The 25,236-nt window shown below is 39.8% G+C and overlaps 2 protein-coding genes and 1 long non-coding RNA gene across 3 annotated transcripts in view; all 3 read right to left on the reverse strand.

Moving 5' to 3' along the window:
- LOC112453146 (neurotrimin-like) overlaps positions 1-4,739 on the reverse strand; it is a 148,901-nt gene extending 144,162 nt beyond the window's left edge. Inside the window, exon 1 of the mRNA XM_025013718.1 lies at positions 4,574-4,739. Within this exon, the coding sequence (XP_024869486.1) occupies positions 4,574-4,703 (130 nt within the window). The 5' untranslated portion in view covers positions 4,704-4,739. The remainder of the gene's footprint in view (positions 1-4,573) is intronic.
- Positions 4,740-18,055: 13,316 nt separating this feature from the next.
- On the reverse strand, positions 18,056-19,149 carry LOC112453148. Its single transcript, XR_003040575.1, has 3 exons — positions 19,047-19,149; positions 18,502-18,678; positions 18,056-18,249 (listed from the first exon to the last, which is right to left on the reverse strand). It is a non-coding gene; the product is annotated as an uncharacterized LOC112453148 (long non-coding RNA).
- A 2,570-nt stretch (positions 19,150-21,719) lies between these two features.
- LOC112453147 (abaecin-like) lies at positions 21,720-22,957 on the reverse strand. The gene is made up of 2 exons (XM_025013719.1): positions 22,418-22,957; positions 21,720-22,113 (listed from the first exon to the last, which is right to left on the reverse strand). The coding sequence occupies exon 2, from the start codon at positions 22,091-22,093 to the stop codon at positions 21,935-21,937; it is 159 nt and encodes a 52-aa protein (XP_024869487.1). The 5' UTR covers positions 22,094-22,113; positions 22,418-22,957; the 3' UTR covers positions 21,720-21,934.
- Positions 22,958-25,236: the final 2,279 nt, after the last annotated feature.

The following is a 25,236-nucleotide window of genomic DNA, read 5'->3' on the forward strand; positions in this document are numbered from 1 at the left end:
TACCCGACTGGGCCCCCCCCCCCTCAGTTTCTACGCCACTGACGCAAGTTATATACAGTCCGTGCATACATCACACGCATGTGCTTTTGTTGCACGTGGCCAAAGAAAATGCCAGCTGATTTACAGCCGGCATTTACTTTGAGAGCATTCCCTTCTTACTGAAGATAAATCGACAGAAGCCGCGCATTTACTTCTCCTGTCTTTTCTTCCATACCCTAAGATTTACACTTGAAGATACTTAAATCTACTAACGCGCGCGAAAGCTATCCCCGCAGCGCGCGGAGATTTCTACATCTGCTATTTCATTTCAAAAATGCACGCCAGCCGCGATTTACTTTCTTATATTCTCTAAATGAATTTATCTATTCAATTTCCATTCCTTTTTCTCTTCGCCCTCTCCTTCTTTATGAAATTTATTTTTCGGTTAAATGAGATGTCATCGATCAGACGGAAAATTAAACGTTAATTTTTGTCGGCAGTGATAGTTTATTCTCTCGCGATTGCTATTGTAACACGAATGAAATACACCGAGGACAAAACGCGCGTCGTTCGATGAAACCAGAGAAATACGATACAAATAAATAAATCATACTTTCCGGCAGACAAGATATTACAAGCGTAAGCCCCGTCTCGAGAATCTGCTACTCGGTTAGATTATCGTTTCACCACAAGATTCAGTGCCCTCCCTCGAGCTTATTTCCATTTACATTCGCCGCTACCACTCGTGAGACCCTTCTTTTACGACTGGCCGAGTACCATCATAACTGGTGCTGCTTCAAACATCCTTTTACTTGGATATCCCGTGCTGAAAATTTTTTATTACATTCACAGAGAAGGCAGTAAAACAGCGGAGGTCCCGGTGTACGGTCGCATGCACCTTGATATTTTCCCTGTAAAATGGTTGGTCGACCTTAATCAGACATAGCAGTCGAAAATCTGCATTACGAAGCCGTACTTTATATTATATTGCACAAGTGTATACAATACACTAATTAAAAATAGTAACTTTTAACTTTTCGTGATAAACGAAAGTTTACTCGCATAATTGATGACTCTGATATCGAGACACTGTATACGCAAAAAGGCAACCGTAATGACGTATAATCGGCGAAAGTCTTTTCAAACCTGATAAGTAGAGCACAGCACTTAATTACCGAAAGCTTTTACATTCGTGGAAACGCTTGTTGAAGATACAATCATACTCGCATTGTTGGTTTGCGAGGACACCTTTGCGAAAATGAGGAAAGCGCGAAGTTGATTTTAACCCAGTTTGTAAATCCTATTAAAAAGTATAACGGCGTCTCTCTGTAAAACTGAAACTTCTTAAATGTCCCCGCGAGACTGATGGTATTCAGCGATCAAATTCAGTGACCCATTTTCATAATATGGACAGACAGTTTCAATATTTTTAGGACAGATAAAAAGGAAGTGACGTTATGACAGTTCTAATATTATCTTAGTCAGATTGATATTGCTGGATAAATTTTGCAACGTTGATATATGCATAATTAATTAACTAGAGTTATTATGCAACAGTCTTGTGTGGTATCGAGACCTCGAATGATGTATTTTTGGTTCTGCACACATACCTAAAAAGACATTACCGGGATATTACGATAGCATACAGTGCACATTGATGTTTTCAATTAAACCACGCGCGACCAAATCTACTAATTGTGTAAATCAACAGCTTGGCTTAATCATAAAATGACTGAAATTAATTCCGACGCGCGCAGAAGGACAAATGTTACACGATGAAATTTTACGTTGCGTACGAAAAAAAACACTCAACGTGGTTTTTTATACAGTGATGATTTAGCAAAACTATACTTCATGCCAAACAACAATAATTCGATCTGACTCATATGAAGTGTTACTATGCAACCTATTGTTAGCATGAAACAAGAGAACCTATATTATAGATCAATAGTAGTTATAACTTTCTAATTTTTTTTAACCTGTCGTGCATTGCATAACGTGAATTTTGGCAAACTCCAGTTTAGGCAATCTAAAAAAAAATACCAATCTGATAAAATGATGTTTACATCATTGGAGTGTACATTTGATCTTTAATTAGCATTAATTCTTTGATAAAGATACATGCAACTTTTGAGATTTTCTCATGTAAAGCGCAGTCGGTTGGCAACTATATGGCGGTTTGTGCGCATTCGGTATTTTATACGACATTGCGACGATGCGTAGAATGTATGAGAGAAATTAGTCAGACGAGGTAGTGCTACCTCAGGAATTTCATATTCATCCCACATCTGCGAGACCAAATTATATCCGTGGTGTCCCGCGTAATCGCCCAAAATCGTTGGTGCTCGAATCGCATTTGGCAGTTACAAGTGTATAACCAATTTTCCCAAAACGCAGAACGTTTATTTTACGTCGAGAATTATGACATCGATGTCGACACGAATTGAAAAAAAGGTAAAAAAGTTGTAGTATTAAAAATTGAGTGATTGTAACGAACAATTTGCGAAACATCCAAGAAAATTTATCCATGGCACTGCGTAAAATCGTTCTTGCTTATTCGTTCCTAAAATCATGTATATAATTATGAGAATCGCAAATATATTTGCATTGTAAAATTCTAAACTACGACAAATATTTATACAAACGCGTGAGGGCATATATCCATGAAAAAATGTGCTTTTATATTGTTCAAATAAAAACCTAATATGTGTAAACGCGAAGGTGATGGAAATTTTTAAATATTTCACATTTTCGTAAAAATTTATCAAATTCGCTGTTAATAAAACGTCATTTTGTAAGCATTAAACTGGTCCATATAGGGTAATCTTGCATCAATATGGTAAATAGTAATCAGCTCAAGGGCTTTATATGTTTCTCTATATGCAGAATGCAACCTAATTATGACAAACATATCGCATAATTTCGTCGAAATCATTAAAGCGCGAATAATACAGCCGGAAATATGAAATCCTAATTTCATTTGATATAGTATCACAGTATAACTAATTGTTTATTACTCACAAGAGCAAACAAACTTGCCCAACTAAAAGCAGGATTAACAAATGGAACAATCTCTCATTGTGTAATATAACACATTTGTATAATACACATAAAATTTACGTAATATATCTCAAAGAATAATTAAAAAATATATGTATATTATTAAAATCTACCGGAGAATTAAAGAAAGAATTAAAAAAAGACGGAACGAAATTGCGAGTCATTAACTAAACGTAAATATATAGGATCTTCCGATATTCGTAATTATATGAACGTTTATATTAATTATATTTGCAAATAATAGCGTCAATCCATATTTTTATAATAATATTTTCGTGTTTTATGCGACGAATAGAAACATTTTCTTGTAACTGTGACAACGGCGTCTTGCAGTAACAGCGCAGCATCAGCGCATAAAAAGATTAATTATGGAATAAAGTTGCATCTTAACTTTTTCTTAGTATCTCATCATATTTCAACGTAATTTATTACAAAGAAAATCTTATCTAAGGCCACCATGTCACTCGAGGCTCTCTGTGATATCGCAAAACAACGCCCGTGAGAATTTGGTCGAAGCTCGTTATCTCGTTACGCACTTGTTCCACACAATCACGTATTCTGGACAGAATTTTTTTGTTGATGAAGAAAAATTGAAGAAAAAGTTCTCGTTACATGTTCATCTTCCGATATCAGCAAAAAAATCTTAAAAACATTTAATTATGAGGATCATTTATTATCAGTTTTCGAGCTCAATATTTATATTTAATATATAGAATCGATTTACAAAATTATTAGCTGATATTTAAAAGAACGTCGCATTCGGAGAACAAAGTTGAAATGCATTTGCGTTCGGAGTAAATACGAAGGCATTCCTGATACTCGGAATAATGAGCGAGACGTACGAGCGCACTAGTACGCATCTCGCTTATACTTCCCAGTTATCCTCGACGATTTCATTCGACGCGCCGAGCTTCAGAAGCTATTGCATAGACATAGACGTTTCGAATTACTCCCCCCCCCCCCCTACGCGAGAACCGACCAACTCTCTCGCGCACGAGAGCCACATTTCGCCGAGTAAGAGGCACGCACCACAAATCCGCGCTACGTGGAATACCAGCACCAGTAGCCTAGTAGTCGCGTTACTCTACGTGTGGGGAAACAAGAGAGAACAATCTCCGCGTCCGACCGTCGCAACGCGTCGCGTCGCGCGGCGGCGGAGGCGGTGATGACGGCAGCGAAACTCGTTAAACTTCCCCGCACACGCGAAACGGAGAGCGCGCGCTTGCGGGTAACAAAATTCCTACCGCTCCGGGGGGTGGGGCGGGGAGTAGTCGCAGTTCATACGAGGGATTCAATTAGCATCGCGGCGGCGGTGAATTTAGCACTCGCGGAGGGACGAAACTCCGTCGCGGATAAATTCAGATGTACCCCGCGGATAATAATCGTAGGATCAAACCCCCCTTTGTTTTGTCGATGATCATCTCTCGTATCTCGCGAACGAGATACGGGGAACCGATAAGTGTGCCCCCCGCGCACACCGCGGAGACCCGCGCGGTTTGTAAAACGCGTGTACGATTCCTGATTTCCCACTCACCGGATGCAACGGCGGGGTTGTCGGTCCATGCACTTCCCGCGATCGTGGACAGCAGCACGGCGCCAGTCAACAGCCGGAGTCGGCCTCGCGCGGTTCCCGGGACACGTCGATCACGTTGCTCACTGATCATCGCGGTACCGGATGGACGAGAGGGTGCGCGACCGGCATCCCGACTGAGGGGTTGGTACCCGAGAGCGTGTTTCTCTACCTCCAGTCGCGTCATCCCCTCTCGTTTTCCCGCCACGCGCAGACGCCTCCGCTACTGTCGGGGCTTCCGCCGACTCTTGAGCCACCCCCTGCCCCCCATCCCCCACCGGCCCTCTCCCCCGTCTTAATCCCACTCACTTATCTCTTATCAATAGGTGACGATTAATTATCCCTCTACCCTTACGCGTCGCAGCCGCTGCGCTTTCGAGGTCGCTCACAACCTGTGGCACGCCTCATCTCCGGGGTACTTGGGGTATGTCTTTTGGCATGAGCCCTGAGGACGGCAGATATGAACGCAAGAATAATATCACTTCCGTCGACGCCGAGAGAGTTGGTTTGGCTTGCGCCCGATTTATGGTTAGTCGCGATCGTAATATGCGCGTTCGGAGGATTCTGGGGAGGGGGAAGGGGTTTCGAGAGGGCTCGGCGATAAATAAAGTTTTGCCCGAACTTATAAAAGAATTTATTAAAACTGCAATTCCCGCCTCGCGCGGTGCATACGCGCGCTAAATTTGGAAACAGACGCAAGTATACGTAACTATACGTGATATAATTTTGCATAGAAAGAGAATGGAAAACATAAATTGAGTTTAGTAGATGAGTCGAGGCTGGTTGGAAATTGAGTTAAAATTACATGAGTAATTATCTCTCTATCCGCGGTACTGTCGTGCTGAGTTAACATTATTCAACAAAATGAAGAGTAATTACCATATTTGTGTTAAAAATCTTACCATTACTTTAGAAAAAAAAACTCGATATTTTTTCTTAATCTGTTTAGGGAGGAGATCCCTTGCGAATTGACATGATGCAAAAGTTATAACATAAGTTTTAAGTTTAAACGACTAGATATAACGGCGATCTAGAGGGAGGGATCGCTTTAAAGTCTAAGTAAAATTAATTTCCTTCTCAAAACAAACACGCTAAAAACTGAGGGCTATACAATTTGCAATTAGAATTGACCCTTTATTTATCTAAAACTTAAAACTCTAGGATGCAAAATAACTTTTTAGTGTAATTACAACTTTTCTATAGCGTTCATTAACTACGCGTTTATTGCAATAATCCTTTTAATCTGCATTCCGTTTCTCTTATAAGATTAGATGTAATAGCTGTGCAGCATGCCTGAAGTTTCTTTCATGATAACTTCTATCGCGGAATAATGGCGTCATTATTGTGATCATTACTGTAGAACGTAAAATTGATAAGAATTTAAAAATATACTAGATACGTTTAAGATACGTTTTATTTTTATTGATATATGCTCAAAACATCGAAAAATGGCAAAGGTGAAAGGCAAACATGATAAATATTTTTTGTCGTAATCAACGATTTATTGCACATATTTTCTAATATATCGCGAACACGGACATATTAAAGATATATTATGTGATGTGAAATACATGATATTGCGCATGTAGCTTTCATCTATTGACTGCAGATATTAGTTTGGCTGTTACGTAAGCGCAATTTGGAAGTTCATACATATTCAGTCAATCCACTCGCCTTTACGTGGAATAAACGATAAAGATAATTGATCATGTGAAATATCGATTAGCTATATCGGGAATAGTTTAATGGATTTTGCTAGAAAGCGTGATTAATAAACCTCGCAAAGGAAATGCGATTTTCATTGACATATGATGGACGGAAGATATATTTTTGGATCGGTCCTTAATTGCTTATTCCACAAAACATAATCGCAATATAATGAATCGCGCCTCTGATAGTGAGATTTGATTGATGTTCGCACAGTAACTGATATATATAAGTTGTGCAAACATTTGGAAGAAAATATATCCGCGTTTGATTTTTCCTTTTTCATCTTTCACGATATCTCTGCCGATATTGACATCATTTCGACTTTAACAGCTTCCGGCCAGTCACACATTACGCGTTTAGCTCGCGGCGTGTAACGTGATAAAACACGATTCCTATATTTTCATTTCAACATCCGAATGAAGTCATTGCGCATTATACTTCTCACTCATAATTTATATTTATGCATTTTGAAGCTGCAACACATAGCGTAACCATTAAAATCAAAGATTACGGATATTAAACGTTGATTCACGATTGAGCAAAACATTCGTAAATATTTCGCGGTGTAATGCGCGCAAACGGCGAAATATGTATATATTATATTTTAATGTTACAAACGATTGCAATATCATCGACGGCGAGCTATTTAAAATTTGATCTATCCCAATAAAACGTGTTTCCCTCGTTTCCATATGATAACGAATGCATTAATCGTAGATTATATTTTGCGGCGATTTGGCGTCCCGCTCGATGTTGCGGCAAGATAAACAGGCGTAAACGGTCTCTCGTAATCGTTGCTTCCGCGCGTTCAGACCTGGCCTGGGCGAGGGAAATCTCACGCGAGGTGAATAATGTTCCGACGGAGGTGCGGATTGCAATATCGCGGTGGCGTATGGAAGAACGCTGTGCACCAGATACGCGAGTTCTTGCGGCACTCGTGCTGGAAGGCGTGTCAGGAGACTCCAGGGCGCCAGAAGACGCACTGCCATTGTAGCCCCCAACTTCTGTGTGACGACAGTGGTCCTCCGTTGCTTTTCCACCACACCTCTCTCTCTCTCTCTTCTCTCTCTCTCTCGCTCTTTCGTCGCTTACCTCCCGCTGCCGCCTTCCATGCTCCTGTCGCGCGCGTCTGTCCTCACGTACGTGTAAACCCCTGCCGGCCGAATATTGTCTGCCAGCGCGGTATTTCAGTTAGCTCGTGTGTGCGGTCCGAGGAGTCCACTCCGTTTTCGGACGTGCATCCGAGTGCAGTATACCACGGTATGCTCTATAAATGCAGTTTGCCACCGAGGCGAGGCGTGTAAAGTGGATGTAGGGTAGAGTTCTAAACAGTAATTCTGACCTATAATTTTCAAGACAAGCCGTTTGAAACTTTCGAAACGCGCGTGGTATTTAATAAGCGCGGCATATACCTTGGATTAAGGGAAATACATGTAAATCATGCGCGCGCGAGAGCCAACCGGACTTAATCTATAAAGATGTGAAATCTCTATCGAGGTAGTTAGTGGCATACCGCCAGAAGGGTTATTGCCAAGTAACGAGCAAAGAAGGAAACGGGAAACTTTCTATTGCTAATAACTATATTTCAATTTGCAGCTTATTTAAAGAAGAGAGAATTTTGCTTGTTTTAAACTATTTCATCCACAACATTAAATTGAGACTAAGAAGAGTTTTTAAAAGATATTAATAATACACATATAATAATTGATTTTTTAACAGAAGTTTTTAATATGTTTGAATTTATCTAATTTATTGTTATATCTTATAAACTTGATGTTAATCCTAGAAAGCCACACTTTCTGTGAGTCTGTATTACACCCAGCTACTTTTAATTATTGATAACTCTTCGAAAAATATTTTTCTCTATTATTTATATTTTAAACATATTTTTTCTAAATTTAAACGTCAAAATGTCGGAAACGTCTGTGTCATCATAATTAAGATTGATTTTTAAGGAAAAGTTATAATTTCGAAAGAAGCTCGCGCGCGCGAATAGAATTTTCTGAACTTTAAAAACTCTATCTACTTCAAAAAATTACAGTTTTCTTAACGCTGTATTGTATTATATAAAAAGAATAGTCATTTGTTAAAGATAAAGGATGTATAAGAGATGTAGCACATCCAAGACTGATTTTATTGGAATCCCATACATCTACTAAACAGCAGATAGCTGCGCAGCATGGGAAATCATAGAGGGAGAACAAAATTTCTTTTACCTTACATTTCTGACCCCTACCTTTCATCATATAGAAACGGCGGGTGTTTTAATATTAATACCACACTAGGCTTTCTAGGATTAAATATTAATTTAAGGATTTAATACCAATACCACTAGTGTGGCTTTTTAAGATTAAATCGAAACGTAAATGATTAGCCGATACTTAAGAATTACGATTGACATCAGATGACATCGCATTTATAGCTATTGTCTTTCCCTATATATTCTAACCGCATTTAATATCACGCTACGTCACCCATGATTATTTCCACAACTTTCATAATCAGCGTGAGAATGTAGTTTGGTATCGAGACAAAGGGGTCGTAACGTCGTTCTCATTTCCCCTACGAAACACTTTGTCGGCACGCAGCCCGCGTGTTGGCGAACAAGCGGGCTACGTAGCAACGCGGGGAAACGGAAAACGACCACTCCGGAAGCAACAGAGCACGGGTTCGTCGATGTGTTCGGGAACATCAGTGACTTTGCGAGAGAGGCGCTCGCTTCTCTTGTCTGCCTATCCCATAAAGTTACATCTCGCAAATTGCGTTTGTCAACAACAGCTAATTGCCGCCGAGAATGTTACTCGACTATGAAGTGGCTCATAATTATGCTGATGCATCCTATACGGAATTGAATTATTTCGCCAAACGCCCGCGCCGCAAGCGAGCGAAAAGGAGAGAAATCTTAATACACCTTTCCGCTTTTCCGAGGGGGTAACGGCGCGGCGCCGCGCGTCTCGCGCAAAACGAACGGTTGTATTTTTGCGGATCGTACTTCCGGGCGTGTCTGCGGTGAACGCAAACGGGATCGTGACTCACATTCGCCGTCGGCTCTATGCCGCGAGCGAACCGAGCACGCTAAACTGAACCCGCCTCGCTATGGCCGGCAGTCGAAGATTATTATGAATAAATTTGCGCTCTCGCGTGTGGTTCGAACGTCGCCTAAATTTCCGAAATTTGCGATTTTCCAAATAATATGTTAATAAGAATTTGAAATTCGCGTCGTGCTCAGAAGGCATAATTTACCGAGTCCGTAACTTCACTTTTTAATACGTATGCTTCCTAGATTCTTATTCGTAGTATCTTAGAGATACTTCACTTTTCAAGCAAAGTTTTTTATTAGGACAAGATTGCTGCGTAGTGACATTATAGGAAGCATGATCTGCTTTTAACTTGTGCGATTTTTGTTTAATTAGAAATACTTAATGCGATATTTACATATAACTCAGACTGATGACTAGAAATGATTCTGTAACTTCTTAGCTCATTTGCGCCGTCGAATGCACTTGGATTTGGCCGAGCTTCTTAAGAACGTGATGAGGGCATACGCGCATACGTTAACGCCGAAATGGCAGCACTGATTCTAGGGAGCGACGCATCTCTCTCTCTCTCTCTCTCTCTCCCTTCCAGTATATACGCGATCTAATGGTTAAGTTAAGTGGCTGACGTAACAAGGTTACCGAGGAATGCGAGGACGGAGCTTTCAACGGAGCACCCGCCTGTGTATGGCGAGACTATCGCCGCCTCCTACGCTCTCCGTTCTCAACCCCCGCTTCGACGTTTCCGCAGCAGCGAAACGTCGAAGCCCCGGCAACCTCCTTCCCCGCAGACGTGCCTTTGTGGTACCGTGACCCGACCTACGACACGCCATCCGCACCCCTCGCCCCGCGCACACCCCCTCTCGGATATAGAACTATCCCATTCACCCGTACGTGCGTGTGATATGCGCGACTACGACATGGTTGCGCGCACGTACGGCTGATTCGTCTTGACATGCGTGCACTATCCCTCTACCGCGCGCGAGATTGCCGAGGCAACGTTGAATTACGCGCGATGCTGTGTATACTCGATCCTGTGCACATTCCTTTTCCTTCTGCTACCGGTGCTGCGGTGTGGAGAAATAATGCATGGACGGACGCGAACATGACGACACTGTATGTCTTCACACATTATCCTTACCTTCTCTTGATTATTTTTTTACAAGTCGGAGTCGGAAGTCTCTTCCAACGGTTGGGTTTCACAATCACAAGTTTTAAATGTTTAGTTTGTAGAACGATTAAGATGGATTTAAGAGCGATAAGTAAAACACCGATTGTATCGCATGCGAATCAAGCAAATAATTTATAATGAGGTGGAAAATTTAATATGGCAAATATATAATATATGACATTTATATTCAATTGCAATAAACAAGCTGTCCGCGAAAATAACCATACGCAATGACAGACACAATAACCATATTTATTTCATTTTCGTCCAAGCTTCTATTTTTTTTATAAATACAATTCCTGTCAAAAGTTATCGCGTTACGAAATTCCTACGTCTGAGAGTTATCACTCTGAAGAACAGCGATCGACGCAATTCTTCGGAATGTCTTTCCATCGATTATCTTTCTATTCAAGCACCTAACTTAAATGACGCGGCATAATACGAATAGATGTCATTTAATAGCGCGTAAAGCAGATTTCATCCGGCAACCTCTTATAATCAATTGAACGCTGAGTGGGTGAGCGACGCGCGACTCACAATTGAGTCCCATAATGCAAAATTTCTCGCCAACATTCCGGGCGAATTTACTAATCGTAAAGAAGAAGTTTGTGGTATGCCATACCTACGCTGACCCACGCTTTTTCCTCGGTGACTCAAAGCGTAGTGTATATATATATGTATACTGCCTGCGGTGGGTAGAAACGAGTTAATTCCGTCAAATAACGTCTCAGCGCAGCACTCGAGACTCCATTCCGCTGAAATGGGACGAAAGCGCAACTGAATTTCGCGCAGCGCCGTGTGACGTGGTGTTTTAAAACAGATCGCCGGCTCTACGCGTATATACGTAGGAAATTCGTTTTAGAAATATGGCTGAATGGCTGTCAGTGGGTGTTTCGCAAACGAGAAGTCATTTAAGCGCTTATGAGCACTTGACGCTGATAGGGAAGTCAAATGCACTGTGCCACCCCTCTCTTCAACCTACCGGCTCGCCCGCCACCCGCGCGTTGTCCTGTCCTTTGCTATTTCACCCCCTTTGTAGGCGTGAAATACTCGAGCAAATCACCGGTAATGCCCGCCAGCGATGTCAAACTTCTTCCGCTTTTTATTTCGCGAGCGCGCGTTCTACTTTCGCGGCACCACTTCAGAAAGACGAGTACTGTCCCGCTTTTTACTGTCCAATAATAATTGGAGTACACGCACACATACATGCACATACGTATAGGGATGTTTATCGCTCTTTGCGTCTGCCAATCGATACTTAACTCATCCGACGAAAAATAAGAAAGGAAATGAGGAGGAGAACAACGCGCTCTGAAGGATTACACCGATCGCGTGTGCAATTTCGTTTTCGCGACGATCACCCTTCGAGCGATCGACTAATGAAAAATATACAGCGCGACGCTCGCGAGCCCCGAAAATATTTACGCAAATTGTCGTTCGCAAACACATAAAATTACATGACACATCCGAGTATACCGCAACCGTTCAAACCGTTGCGCGGCAGCGCCAGCTCCAGCGGCGACGTCGACGGCGGCGGCGGTGGTGGCGGCGGCGCGGAGCGGCGCGATCCCAAGCCGCAGTTTTGTTTATTTCATTTTGTTTGCCGTAGAAAGCCCAGTAGCGCTAGCTTCCAAATCCGATATCATTGTTAATATTGATCCGCGTCACTGAGCAAAACGGGAATACAGCGATACTGTGAGCAATGTCGGTACAATTATATGTGGATTTCTCGTATACACGGGCGACGTTTACCCCGATACTTGATGCGTATACCCTCGACACACGGTCATTAATCTCGGTAAGTAAATCTGTGAATGACCGGAATGACGCATGGCAATCCGAGAAATAGAACTATTATCAGTTGCAGAAGGTAGGGAGGCGATGGAGACGCGTATTAAGATTTATTCGGCCGAATTACAAACTGCGTGCAGCGCCGAGAATGGCAGTTAATAAATGGCGGTGGACGCGCGCGCCCATTGTAATTTATCTGCAGATAAATGTAAAAGATAAAGTGTCGCACGAACGTAGGAAAATATGAGTAGTGTAAAATTGAATGCGGTGGGGCGCGGAGTTACGAGAGCGATTTATGGCCTTGAATATTTCGGTTACTACGTGCGAAATATCAGTGTGGGATCGAGGGGGGGGAAAACGTCCTAATTATGTTATTTTCATCTGGTACATGATACATGCCTGGTACATGAAATACCGGTAAATGGTAGGATATATGTATGTATAATTCCTGCGTCGAACCGCCGGTATGGCCAATTGGCATAAGTCCATACTAATTCTGTTCCATAATATAATTTCGCGAGATTTATTAATAATATTTGCACGAACCGAATCGGAATTTGCATTCTATGGACGCGGTCGCGTGTCTTCGATGATAATTTAACAAGTGATATTTAATAATCAACCTGCGCGATTTTTCTCTCCGAAAACTTCTAATCCATCAGAGTTTCAAATGCAGCATTCCCCCGATGCAGCGTCGCTTTTGCAACGAACGCGCTCTCGTCCGCGTTCTTTCGCGGTTAAACTATCGAGTGGCTTCGTTTTACGATTTACTCTACATATGAATCATCAGCGCGGTACCGGCCGTAACGATCTTTGCATACACAGCACCGGCCGGCCATATTGTCGATTGGATGGCGGAAACTCGTCACTCGAACGAGCAGAAAGAGGCCTCGATCGATCGATACGTGTGGGAGAACGGAAGAAATAGAAATTCACGGCCTCGCGGTTATAATACGTGAACGACAGAGATGGCAGTTGACACGTATTTCAGATATAGATACGTCCGACGCGGAGTAATCGATCCTCCCAAATCCAAACTGCCATTCAGCGAATGATAAACAAAAGGGCGATCAAAGACTGGAAATCCGGTAAAAGAATTTCATTTAACGGCTTAACGGGTTCCGGCCGTCGTTCGGGCCGATAGGTTTACTCGTTCTTTCCTTCTCATGTTCTCTCTAATCCTCTCTCTCTCTTTTTTTTTCTCTCTTCTTTTATGTCGAAAAATACTGTATGAATATAATGCGTTAGTACGCGCGCTGGAGTTTCATTGTTGGGCAAAAAGTGAAAAAGGGGTGAGTTTAATCGTTTTCTTTGTGCTCCGATTGATTGTTTACGTGATGCCGAAAATAAAATCTCGAAAGCGTTTAATTGCTGCGTTATCAGTGCCTTAACAGGCACAGTTCATACCATGGACATATTTTTATTTGACGAAGAAAAGTCATCCCTGCCTCTTTTACGCTGATAATTTTGTTTAGTCGCACAAATGAAAGTTATATTACTTTGTCAACAATGTCGTAATTTATATGTGATATTATAAAACTTTCGCGGAACCTGCATTTAGAAAGCGGAAGTTGTTTTTAGCTTTTCGTCAGCAGACATCAAGGATCGCAGATTTATTATGCGATTTGCTTCCCGTTTCTTTCTCCCCCTACTCCTCATCCACTCTTCTAATTCCAGCCGCGATGAATTCTTTTCCGGGAACTTATTAAAGTAACGTGGACAAAAGTGCGTTCATTAGTCTTTAATAAAAACGTAATCCACGTCGGTGGAACGTCATATGGAGGATTAAAACATTGCCGAGAAGCTTGACGGCAAGTGTTTGCGAATCGTCCGGCAGTTAATATCATAATCTCACTGTCTGCAGCATGAGAGTTCATAAAGCAGTACGAAATAAATACTTGGGCGCAGAATCGTACATCGTACAATCAGAAGATTGAAATAAACAGCAGATTCAGCTGATTATCATTTCCGTGAATATATACCGTCGACAATCGCTGGAACGTGATAACATGGAAGAATTATTAAAACGAACTCTGCAAAGAGAGAAAGAAAGAGCAGGCGAGCGGAAGGATGGGGTGCGAGAGGGGGAGGGAGATGAGAGGGGGTGAGAGAGTACGTGAAAATGAAGTAACTCGAATAGAAGTTCCCCGAGTGCATTAGGAAGCATAAGCTTCCCGATTTAAGGCCGGACGGATGTATTTTTAGTCGCGCGTCGAAGCTCGTTCGAGTTGATAACGGATCGTTATCAGCGAGTTAACGGGATTTCGCGCCGTGAATTCCGCGTTTCTCCGGTGCGCGCTCCGCCCGGTGGAATATAACCGGCAAAACTGGGCACGTCATAATAGGAATTCAGGAAATTGGGTTGTAATATCGGTGGATACGGCGCGGCGCGGTGGATACGCGAACATATTCCAACGATTGTGGGAGAGATCGGTGCGTTAGTTTAGTTCGTACAACGCGGGGCGCTCATTTATTCCATGAGAAACCGAGTCACGTACACCCTCGCGTTCGCTTTACTATCCGTCATTCAATCCGCACTGTCCGTTGCAGTTTGCACATTATGGACGATATTAGATATTCTCGTCGACTGATAATTAATATCCACTCGAAATCAGGTGTGTGTATGCGTGTGTGCGTGACTTACTTTTGTTCAATTAATACGTTTGTTCAATTGATACATTCGTTAAATTCATCGCGAGAGCGGTAATATGTGCGCGGTATATTATATATTTTTTCAAAGTTAAATTAAATTACGAACCTTGAAAGTGCATTTTCTACTTTACGTGAATACGGGGTGGAAAAGTAATGCGAAATTATGATATGCGTTCGCATTGGCTTTCTCGAAAATCATTATCCGCGGCGCGCGGTGCGTGCTTGAAACGATTCCACGATCGCGGAAACGAAAAACGAATTTAATTATGAGACTTACGCGATTACGTTTCATAGAGAAAACTTTTACGTTGAATAATAGGCAATTTTTTTTTGTCAAGTTAATATTTCATTCTGGGCAACACTTTCGCTCGCAGCGTTTTACTGAGCTTCATTTATAAAAAAGAAAAAACTGGATGAAATCAGGCATTTCGTATTTTTCCAGCCATGAATGATTACCCCGGATGGATATTTTTTTACGATATTTCGCTGAAATTCATTTTTCATTTATTTTTAGTGAGTTTTATTCTCGTCTTCGTCGAATATTTTTGCGTTGTATAAGCTCGATTGTTCTTCGAACAATTCCATTTAATTCTGCCGTCGTATTCATTAGCGGACGCTATTACGGCGGCCGATGCCGAAGCTTATGTCCGCGAATGAGGAATCTGTATCGAAAGAAAAAAAAATCGATGTGTCGCACCGTTAGTCGCAAATAAGCTATATAGGCGAAATCGATACGCATGACGGATCGCGGTATTAATGCGCTGAACTATATATGATAACCGTCAGAAAGCAGAAGAATTTACTCCGAAACTGCCGCACGTACAAGTAGGCCGGCATGAATAATGCAAAGCGATACGGGAGGAGGCGAGTTCTCTGTGTAGAAAATTGGAAAAACACAGTGCAACGATGGGAGAAAGTCAAGCCCACCTCTCTCTTACGTTACCCTTCTTGAGCGAGACCTCTAATTGCATCTCGTGGATTCAAGGGAGCAAAAACAGCATAACGATACTCGAGGATGCTCCTCATTTCGAGTACACCGGACTAGGCGCCGCCCTCTCTCTTGGCATGCAACCCTTAGTGACTAGCGATACCCGGGAGTTTCGCGGAGATTTTATTTCTCCACGTATACCTAGGCATTAGCAACCGATAGATTTCTAATTTATTCTAAAATACAAAACAAAATAACTGATATTCGTTCTATCTCTTTTTGAGTAAACCGCCTATGCAACGCAGGGTGATTTTAACTTTGTATAAGAGGATACAGAAAAGGCTTTCTCGCAGTTTGTGAAGTTCGGGCTCAAGAGAGCGAAATGGTATAATATAACGACAGTCGACTTATCATTGCTCGCCCAAGAGCATCTCGACGCCAACATCCGGAAAATCATGTCGAAATTCAAAGTATTTCGCTAATTGCCCCACTTAGCCTTACTCCCACTTGAAGCATCCTAATTACTCTCTCAGAATATTTCGAGTCATCGCAAATCAAACTTGGATACATCGGAGAGCGAAGATTGCGTTTAAAAATTTTGCAAACTTTACAAAGCTGATAATATAATATAATATAATATAATATAATAATTTTTTCAATTATATAAAAAGATTTCTGAATTGCTTCCGCGTATTTTTTATTTAACTCAAGTATTATTTATGCAGTTCCATCACTCCTGCTTTAATATTTTTTTCGTTTATATGTTAAATTTCCTTTTTTTAGAAGACAATTAAATAGAAAATCTCAAATTAGAGAGATTGTTATTACTGGATGTCCAAATGAATTGTCATTACTGGATAAAAAAGCGAAAAAAGTAGAATGTAAATAATAAGAATTTTAAATTGATTTTCTGAATTGATTTCATTCGTTACTGTTAACCGCATCTTGGGCTTTTATTAGCTCGTTATCATCATTGCAAATTATCGAAACATCTCAGAGTCTTTACCATTTTCGTTAAATATTATTTGTTAAACAGATGCACACACGATATCTATTCAGCTTGTCTGTTTTATTACACGAATATAAATTATTATTCTAATGCTCGTCCCATTAGTACTTGGTGCGTTCAGCAAGGCAGATAACGAATGCTCGGATCAAAATGGTTACGGAATAAAGCTGACTGGTGCGCCGCGATTGTTCCGCTTTAAGTATCGCTTCGCATTAGCTACGACGAAGAAGCGAGCAATTTAAGTTATGGCCTGGCTCGACTGAGACTGCTCTCTTATCGCATTAACGTAGGAACTCCGTAAAATGCAGAAGAGCGGAGGGAGAGAGAGAGAGAGAGAGAGAGAGAGAGAGAGAGAGAGAGAGAGAGAGAGAGAGAGAGAGAGAGAGAGAGAGAGAGAGAGAGAGAGAGAGAGAGAGAGAGAGAGAGAGAGAGAAAGAGAGTACTCTATACAACCGCGTCTAACGTCACTGTGTTCATTACAAGGAAGGATCTTACCAAACTCACCATTTACATTATGCTGTCGCATGCAACACTTGCCACAGATGGCTGGATACTTCGGGATTGCTCTCCCTTGGATTGGACCAGCTTCGTTTGTTTTATAATTAAATAACTGTTGTAAACTTGAACTGAGACACGCAAGTGCGGGATACTGAAATAAAGTTTAATTGTTTAAATAAAAAAATTAATAAAAAATATAGAAGTAAATAATCAAATTGCGCGCATTACGTTATTAATTCGCGGAATAAAATGTCTATTTAAAATATCGTGGCAAGCACGTATATCGATCTCGCCGCTATACTCGCAAACCCCTACCGGATTGGAGCTTAGAAGCAATATTTCTTTTGCGGCACTCTATGCCAGTGCAAATAACTTGCTAATAAGAAAAGTCATTTTCCATTAACACGATTTATGAACCCAAGATGCAGACTGCCACGTTACCATTTGATTAGAGATTTAATTGAAATATCGCTTTTCACGGCAGAAAATGTTTTCCAGATTGAGTTTGCTCCAGGGGGTGTTTTTGCCTCTGATTGTTTTACGTGATCGCTTACGCGGGGGAATCCCAACAGTATTATAAGAATTAAAAAACAGATTGCAGGTATATCGTGCATTTGAAGAGAAAAAATGGTAAATTGAATAAGTAGAAATATACAATAATAAATACATTTTATTTATATAATGTACAGATATAAATGTATATGAAAAAGTTTTACAACACATATTAGTTTCCAATTTTTACTGGGAATGAATAAAATATCTGAAATAGCGGGACAAAGTCTGTTTTTAGAATCATAATCTTTAGTAGTTAAAACTTCGATACCATCCAGGTTATTAACGGCCAAACTGAAAAATGATAAAAATATTTTAACGATCTATCTTTAACGATAAATTTAATAATTACGTAATATATACATAAATTTGTTTATAATAAGTAAATTTATCTCTGATTGGATGAAAATAATAAAAGTCAGTTGTGTCCTTTATTATCGTAAACAGAAATACCTAAATATAAAACTTGCGATTTTTATTATACGTACGAAAAATCAAATATTCCGCGTATCCGCAAATGACGTAGATATTGATTAGTATACTTACATTTGGCAACGGTACTGGCACTGGCCAAGATTGTCGAGGATTAAATGGGCCATAGCCAGGGCCGCTTGGTAAGCGAGGTCTGTGTTTCGGGAGTGCATGGGTATCGGCAAACAGCGCGCAGATTGCAACTAACAGCATTACGATGTATATTGCGAACCTCATGTTGAATATATTTTTCTGATGAAGAAACAAAACATCGTTACAGGAAGGGAAAAATATAATTCGATATTATGAATTTTTCGATAACTTTTGCATACTTGTGAAATAAAAATATCTTGTTTTTTTTCTATGTAATTATTTAGGATGCCGCAGCATTGGAGATTAAAACAAATTAAATATTAAATATTAAATTAATATAATAAAAGCGTTTCAGAATGTAAAAATTGTTCCACGATATTATCAAGCCAATATGTAATTTATTACGTAATTATTATTATATATACGAGCACAATTATAGAATTAATGCCATCAAATATTATAATTAACAACACGGAATTACAAAAGTTGAATATTAAATCGCGAGTATAAAGATTATTTTACTGCACCTCAGTCTGACTGCAACGGAACTCGAATTGTGCTGTCTACGTCTTACGCATCGTTTATATATCGTTATCGTTTGATGTGTAAGCCGCGAAAAACAGTGCAAGATCCAAGTTGCGGAGAAACCCCCTCGGGCTTCGCATTATCACGACCGTCATCACAGCAGTGACACGCGGTGACGTCGCACTCTCTGTTGATGATATGACACGGTTTTACCCGTGTCACGTACCAGCCCAGACGTATGCGCTTCTTGTAGGATATATTTAGGGACTTCCCGAAAAGAAATCTGTGAATCCCACTTCTTTTTTTTACTACGTCTTGCACATAGTCTATAGACTATAGTATACGTAATTACAATATTTTCATAAAAGCGCTTTTACATACAAACATTAATACTGTACAGTATCACGAAACCACATTGTAAATCCAAGTGTGTTATTTCATACACGCATAAACGTCAAAAAATGACACATTTGACTGAAGTTAAAATCGTATGGATGATAAACGGAATAAATTTTTTTTAGTAAACTGTTAATAATTAAAATGCCGAGCGTTTTTTTGAAGGAAAACATATATTCCTATTTATATGTCAAAAGTGGCATAATCTCTGTTTCACAACAGGCTGCAGTAGAAAGAGAATGAAATTACAAAGAGAATTATAATTGAGCCAGCAGGGCAAAAATAAAAATTATTATGCCATTGAAGCAAAGAACAGTTTATGCGACGGTACAAATAATTAAGGGGAGAAAATAAAGTTATTTTACGAGATTTACACGAAGGAAGCTGTAAAAAAACCCGCAACAAAAGAAGTGTATTCATGTGTGTATGTGATAACAAAATTTTAAAATAAATATTTCTACAATATCTGAAATATGCAAATCTAGGGGCAGATATATATCAGCTAATATTAAACATCGTATTTTCATACGCTATCATATTACTTATCAGTAAAATTGATACACTTTACATGAACTCGCATCCACCAGGCTGGAAATTAAGCATACGGCTCTCGTTCATGAGCCATAGATAAATTCTTATCGCCAGACGCGCGGCGTGATATGAAAATAACTTGGAACTGCGGGAAGATTACCTGTTTTCAGAAGCACGTACAACTCGCGTAAAATTATGGGAATATCTATCTTGTAAGAATACATTTTTCAGTTGCGAAGGGGGGAGCTCCGCGCCGCGACCGGAGGATATCGACGCGGCTGGGTATACAGAACAGGAACTTTTACTCGGGCATGAAATATAAGGGCGGCTGGAGTTTGAGGTCGTTTACTCGTTGATACGAGAAAACTGGATAGTATCTCGCGAGGAAACCGAGAGATATCTCCTAAACCTTAGTCCCCGGTCTAAAATCCGACACGTTTCTACTGTATCTCGCTCCCCTAAGCACAACGCTGAGAAGAAGCGAATAAATATATTAGGATTGAACGAACTATAAACGAGAGCAACTTTATTGAGCGATATATATGTGTATAACTACCGAGACACTGATAGCTACACGTGTTACGGTTATGACTAAGGGAGTATGACGCAATGAAAAACAGGAAATTGAAAATTATTTCAATGCGTATATAGAATTATTCTATCTTCGTCAACTGGAATATATTTGATCATGTTACTAATTATATGCAAAATAATTTATTATTTGTTGAATAAGTGTGGCGTAACGAACCAATATTTACAAAATATATAAAATAATTTATCTTTCCATTTTACCGATTCGATAATATTCCCTCTATACCTCTGCGATCATAAATTTGCAAACAGATTTATGATACGTTACAAACTCGATTATTGCAAAATGGGAGTTACGTTGCAAACATTCGCGTTTCGTTTGTTACAAAAATACTCTTACAACGGCTCATTGGATAAATGATAAGAGCATATTACGTCAAGTCGCTATTATGCGTAAAGATCGCATTTGGTGTTTTCGCCGTGATCGTATTATGACATCATAACGATAACGTAAATCAGCTAGTCGGGCATAACGATCGATAATTATCTTTCACTAAGTTGGCGGCCATAAGGAGCGACGTTTTATAGAGTTCCGTTGGACTGTGGGGTTATTACCTATACCGAACAACTATCCTGGGGAAATATTTTATGGAGCAGTTCAGTGGTAATGAAGGTGTTTACATGCGGGCAAGAAGGCGTCTTGCCGGGCGGTAGGTAATTAGGACACCCTCGTCTACCTACGCGATAGGCATTGCCAGAGGTAAATGCAACCGGGTGCACATGGAGCCGGGCGGTCGCGGCGGCGCACTCGTTATTTCGAGGCTTCCGCTCGTATAATGTATTAGCGTAATTATAGCGTTATCAGATCCACGGACAACGAGGAGTCACTCGTTTATAGGATTGCTTGCAAAAACCGATGCACGACCGATTCGAATCCCGCGCGGAAAAGTCGAACGTAACGAAATTACATTCGGGAAATTCATCGTGATAGCGGTAAAGAGAACGCTTTAAAGTATCTCGCGCAGTTGTATTTCTCATTTGGAGGAAGAAAAATTAAAGTAACAAACGCATTTACGTTCATATTTACAATGCGCATTAAAGCATTGTAATAATAATTAAATATACAATAATATAAGCTCATTAAATTTCAATAAATTTCTTTGCTTTTGATCGCTACATAGTTTATATAATAGAAAACAGGGTACAAAATGACAATGTTTAAATAATACTTAAATTTTTATTTGTCTTTTTATTACAAAATATTTATACATCGCTTTATATCAGATACTGGCTAGTTAGTTGCATGGCCAGTAATCATCTTACAAAAACAAACGAACGGTTGGTATCAGTAGGCATCATTTTCTAGTAGGTACACGTCAATGCAAATAGATTTCAATAAAAGTTATTTAGTTACATTATCTGTGAGGATTTCCTAATAAGGAAATCTAATCTTCGGGTTATAAGGTCCCTGACCAGGGAAAGTCGGGAAAGGTTTCCAGCCACCTGGAGGCTGTCTCCTGACCGGAGGTACATACCCAAGGATCGCCATCACTGCCAAGAGCAGGGCGAAAATAAACAAGTAAAATTTCATATTGCACTCTATATATTTCTGAAAGCAAAACATATACATATACATATACATATACATATACATATATACATAAATTTAAATATTGAGTAGGTAGCACATTAGCACGGCAGCATTGACGGCGTAATATATTTGAAACTGCTTTCAAGACATTCTAGTAAAACATATTAAAAGCACAAAAATATTTTACGTTGACTCAAAATTAATTTATAATGAACAAAAAAATTATAACAAGAAATTATATTATTGAAAAAAGAGAAAATTATAACATATATTCTCTTACATATTTTACTTATAAAATAAGTAAAAACATGTAAATAATATACCTTTTTTTTAACTTCGGTTTTCTCGTGAATGTATTCACGGATGTGATCAACTGATGTCTTCTCACGCTTGCAAATTAGAGAAGTATGACAGTATCATTTCCAAATGTCATTATATACACTTACCAGCATATACATATATACGCTTTCTCATTATGCACACGCTTTATTTCGTTGACGGGAAGTACCGAATCTTATCTCACTCGTAACTGCAGTCAGCGATGTTCTTTTCATACTTATCAAGCGAGAGTGTGTGTGTACACGAGAGAAAAACACATTTCTCTCTCCGTATTTCACGACGCTTTCCCGAGTGTATGAGAGAATGTCTCGCGCGCGGAGGTAGAAATTCAAAGAAACTGGAATTACCGAAACGTGCGCGTGTGGGATGCGGGAACCCCTCGTTTAAACTTCTAATTTTTGTCCTGGTTCTCTCTATCATTGTATATGTTTTCGTGGAAAGCAAATAACGTCAGGCGAACAGCAATAAGCAGATTTACGATGCGTTTGCCTCTCATAAATTTCCGCACCCATTACCATTTATTATCAATTTCGTATTACCTTATATTTTATTTATCGCGTAATTCAGATTTATTCTCGAATTTTTACTATATAAATATACAGAAATTTCTAAAAAAAAATCCCGGTGAAATGAGAGATCAAGGATTAAATTTTGAGTGCGCAAAATTTATTTATACGCTGCGTTCGTGTACACACGGTATCAGCGCGTAATTTCGCAAGGGAACCTCGCCCTTTATTTGATTCTCTTAGCGATCGGCAGATCGAACCTCGTCTCTCTCTTTCTCTCTCTCTCTCTCTCTCTCTCTCTCTCTCTCTCTCTCTCTGAGAATCTGCAGCGCCTTACCGCTACTCCCATAACCACCCTCGTTCCTGCAACCAACCCCCCTTTCCACCTGCACGATTGAACGTGAGCCCAACATCAGAATAAAACTACGACGAATTCTACCTCCATCACGTTAACGTTCCTCCTCCGTCTTCTATCGTAGAGACCATTTATTTCGATCGTAACCAATGTCGTTTCGCAGTTCACTTCAAAGTGGAACGGCCTGCCTCTATCGCCATGGTAAAACGCGACGTCATTGACGTTACAAGATGATTCATACTAAACCAGTGGCCTATTTCTTTGGCCGGAGGAACATTTACTATTAAGGCTGACATATTACATTCGACAAGAGCACAGCGTTAAGTTAATGGTCCAGTTGCATTAATATTCGAAATCTTGATCGAACAATCTTAAGCTATTAACATTCCGCAGAAATTGTGCAAAAATTAAATTAAATTTTACAAAAATTAAACGTTTATTAATTAAAATAATTTTTGTTGAGATTGATAAACCATATTGACCTCTCGCGATCATAAAAACAATTCTCTTCAGCTAATCGTTTTGTTTTTAGGTAAAGAAATGAGAATGTTTTATTTATAATAACAGCGGTACGTTAAAGTAGCTAATGCTAATGTATGAAATAAAATGCAAAATCGAAGCAAGCACAGAAATGGACCACGGAAATCTGTACGAGATATGCTACGGTCTGCTTTTGAAAGGCACTGAGTTATCATTGAAAGGTCTCTCTCTCTCTCGTGCGCGCGCAGGCACGCTAGTCCTTCAGAGCTTACAAAAATCACCTCCGGTAGTAAATATTCATGTCCCACAAGGCGTTGCTTTGACTCCGTATGACAAGGCATTTACCCAGTTTCGAAAGTGAGTCGCTTTATCTTCGAGCATATTTTTATGACAGATCCTAAGCGTACGGATTTACGAGCAGATACAGAACTTACTGCTAGACACATCTCTCTGACTTCACAACCGTTGAGACAATATCCATAAATTATCATATCCTTTTTTTATTAAAAAGAAAATCTGTCGGTTACTTCAATAGTCATTGACGATTCGTGATATCATGCCCGACTATCCGCTTGAACTGACACACACGTACTTTACATGTACATGAATTTATTATGTACCGTTGAGGGAAACGCGCTACTCATTACAACACGATTTATATCGACCGCTTATTACAAATTCTGCATTATAACGGATATCATTTCGACACTTTTACTGCGATATTATCTCATTATATTGCAACATTTAATGCAACATCTCTTGCTTTTAATAACACGTATTCAAAAGTAGGGTAGTGGAATAAAAAAAATCGTGGAGTTTATTTCAAACGAGTTTACTCAAAACTCATTAAGTTGTTATATAACATTATAAAATTACGTAGCGTACGATGATACTACTGCGTAATACGCATAATATAAAGTTTCTTGTTAACGTTAATTGCTTTACACGTTGAAATATTTACGTCACGTGCGAGGGAGATTATCGTAGCTTGCATAGTGTTTAAGATGGCGGCAGTCGGTGCATTAGAGCTAGTTTGCGCAGGTGAATCTGCGTATTGTTTTTCTTCTTTTGCTTCCGTAGCCTGTTTAACGGTATTGTGAACGCCTCCGCCGTCACTATTACCAGCAGTAATAGACTGATGATGTACAAGCCCAATCTCATATTGGATGCAGTTCTGAAAAAAAAAATACATATTTTTTTTATAAAGCAACGTCAATATCTAACTTATACGTAAATTATGAAAATGTCAATTTTTATTTTTTTTTACTACAGTTGCCCGTAGCTTATTACAATTGTAAAATTGGAAAATATTGTTTTATAATTGAAATTCGAAACGTCATCTATTTTCAAGAAGAAAAGACAAGTTTTTGATACGACAGTCAATAAGATTGATTGATATAATTGACTTACAGATTTCCCACGTATAATCAAATAACGCCGTGCCACTCTATCGTCCGGGTAAA

This window comes from Temnothorax curvispinosus, unplaced genomic scaffold, assembly GCF_003070985.1.
Source record: "Temnothorax curvispinosus isolate PA1 unplaced genomic scaffold, ASM307098v1 QBEX01004092.1, whole genome shotgun sequence".
NCBI lineage: Eukaryota > Metazoa > Arthropoda > Insecta > Hymenoptera > Formicidae > Temnothorax > Temnothorax curvispinosus.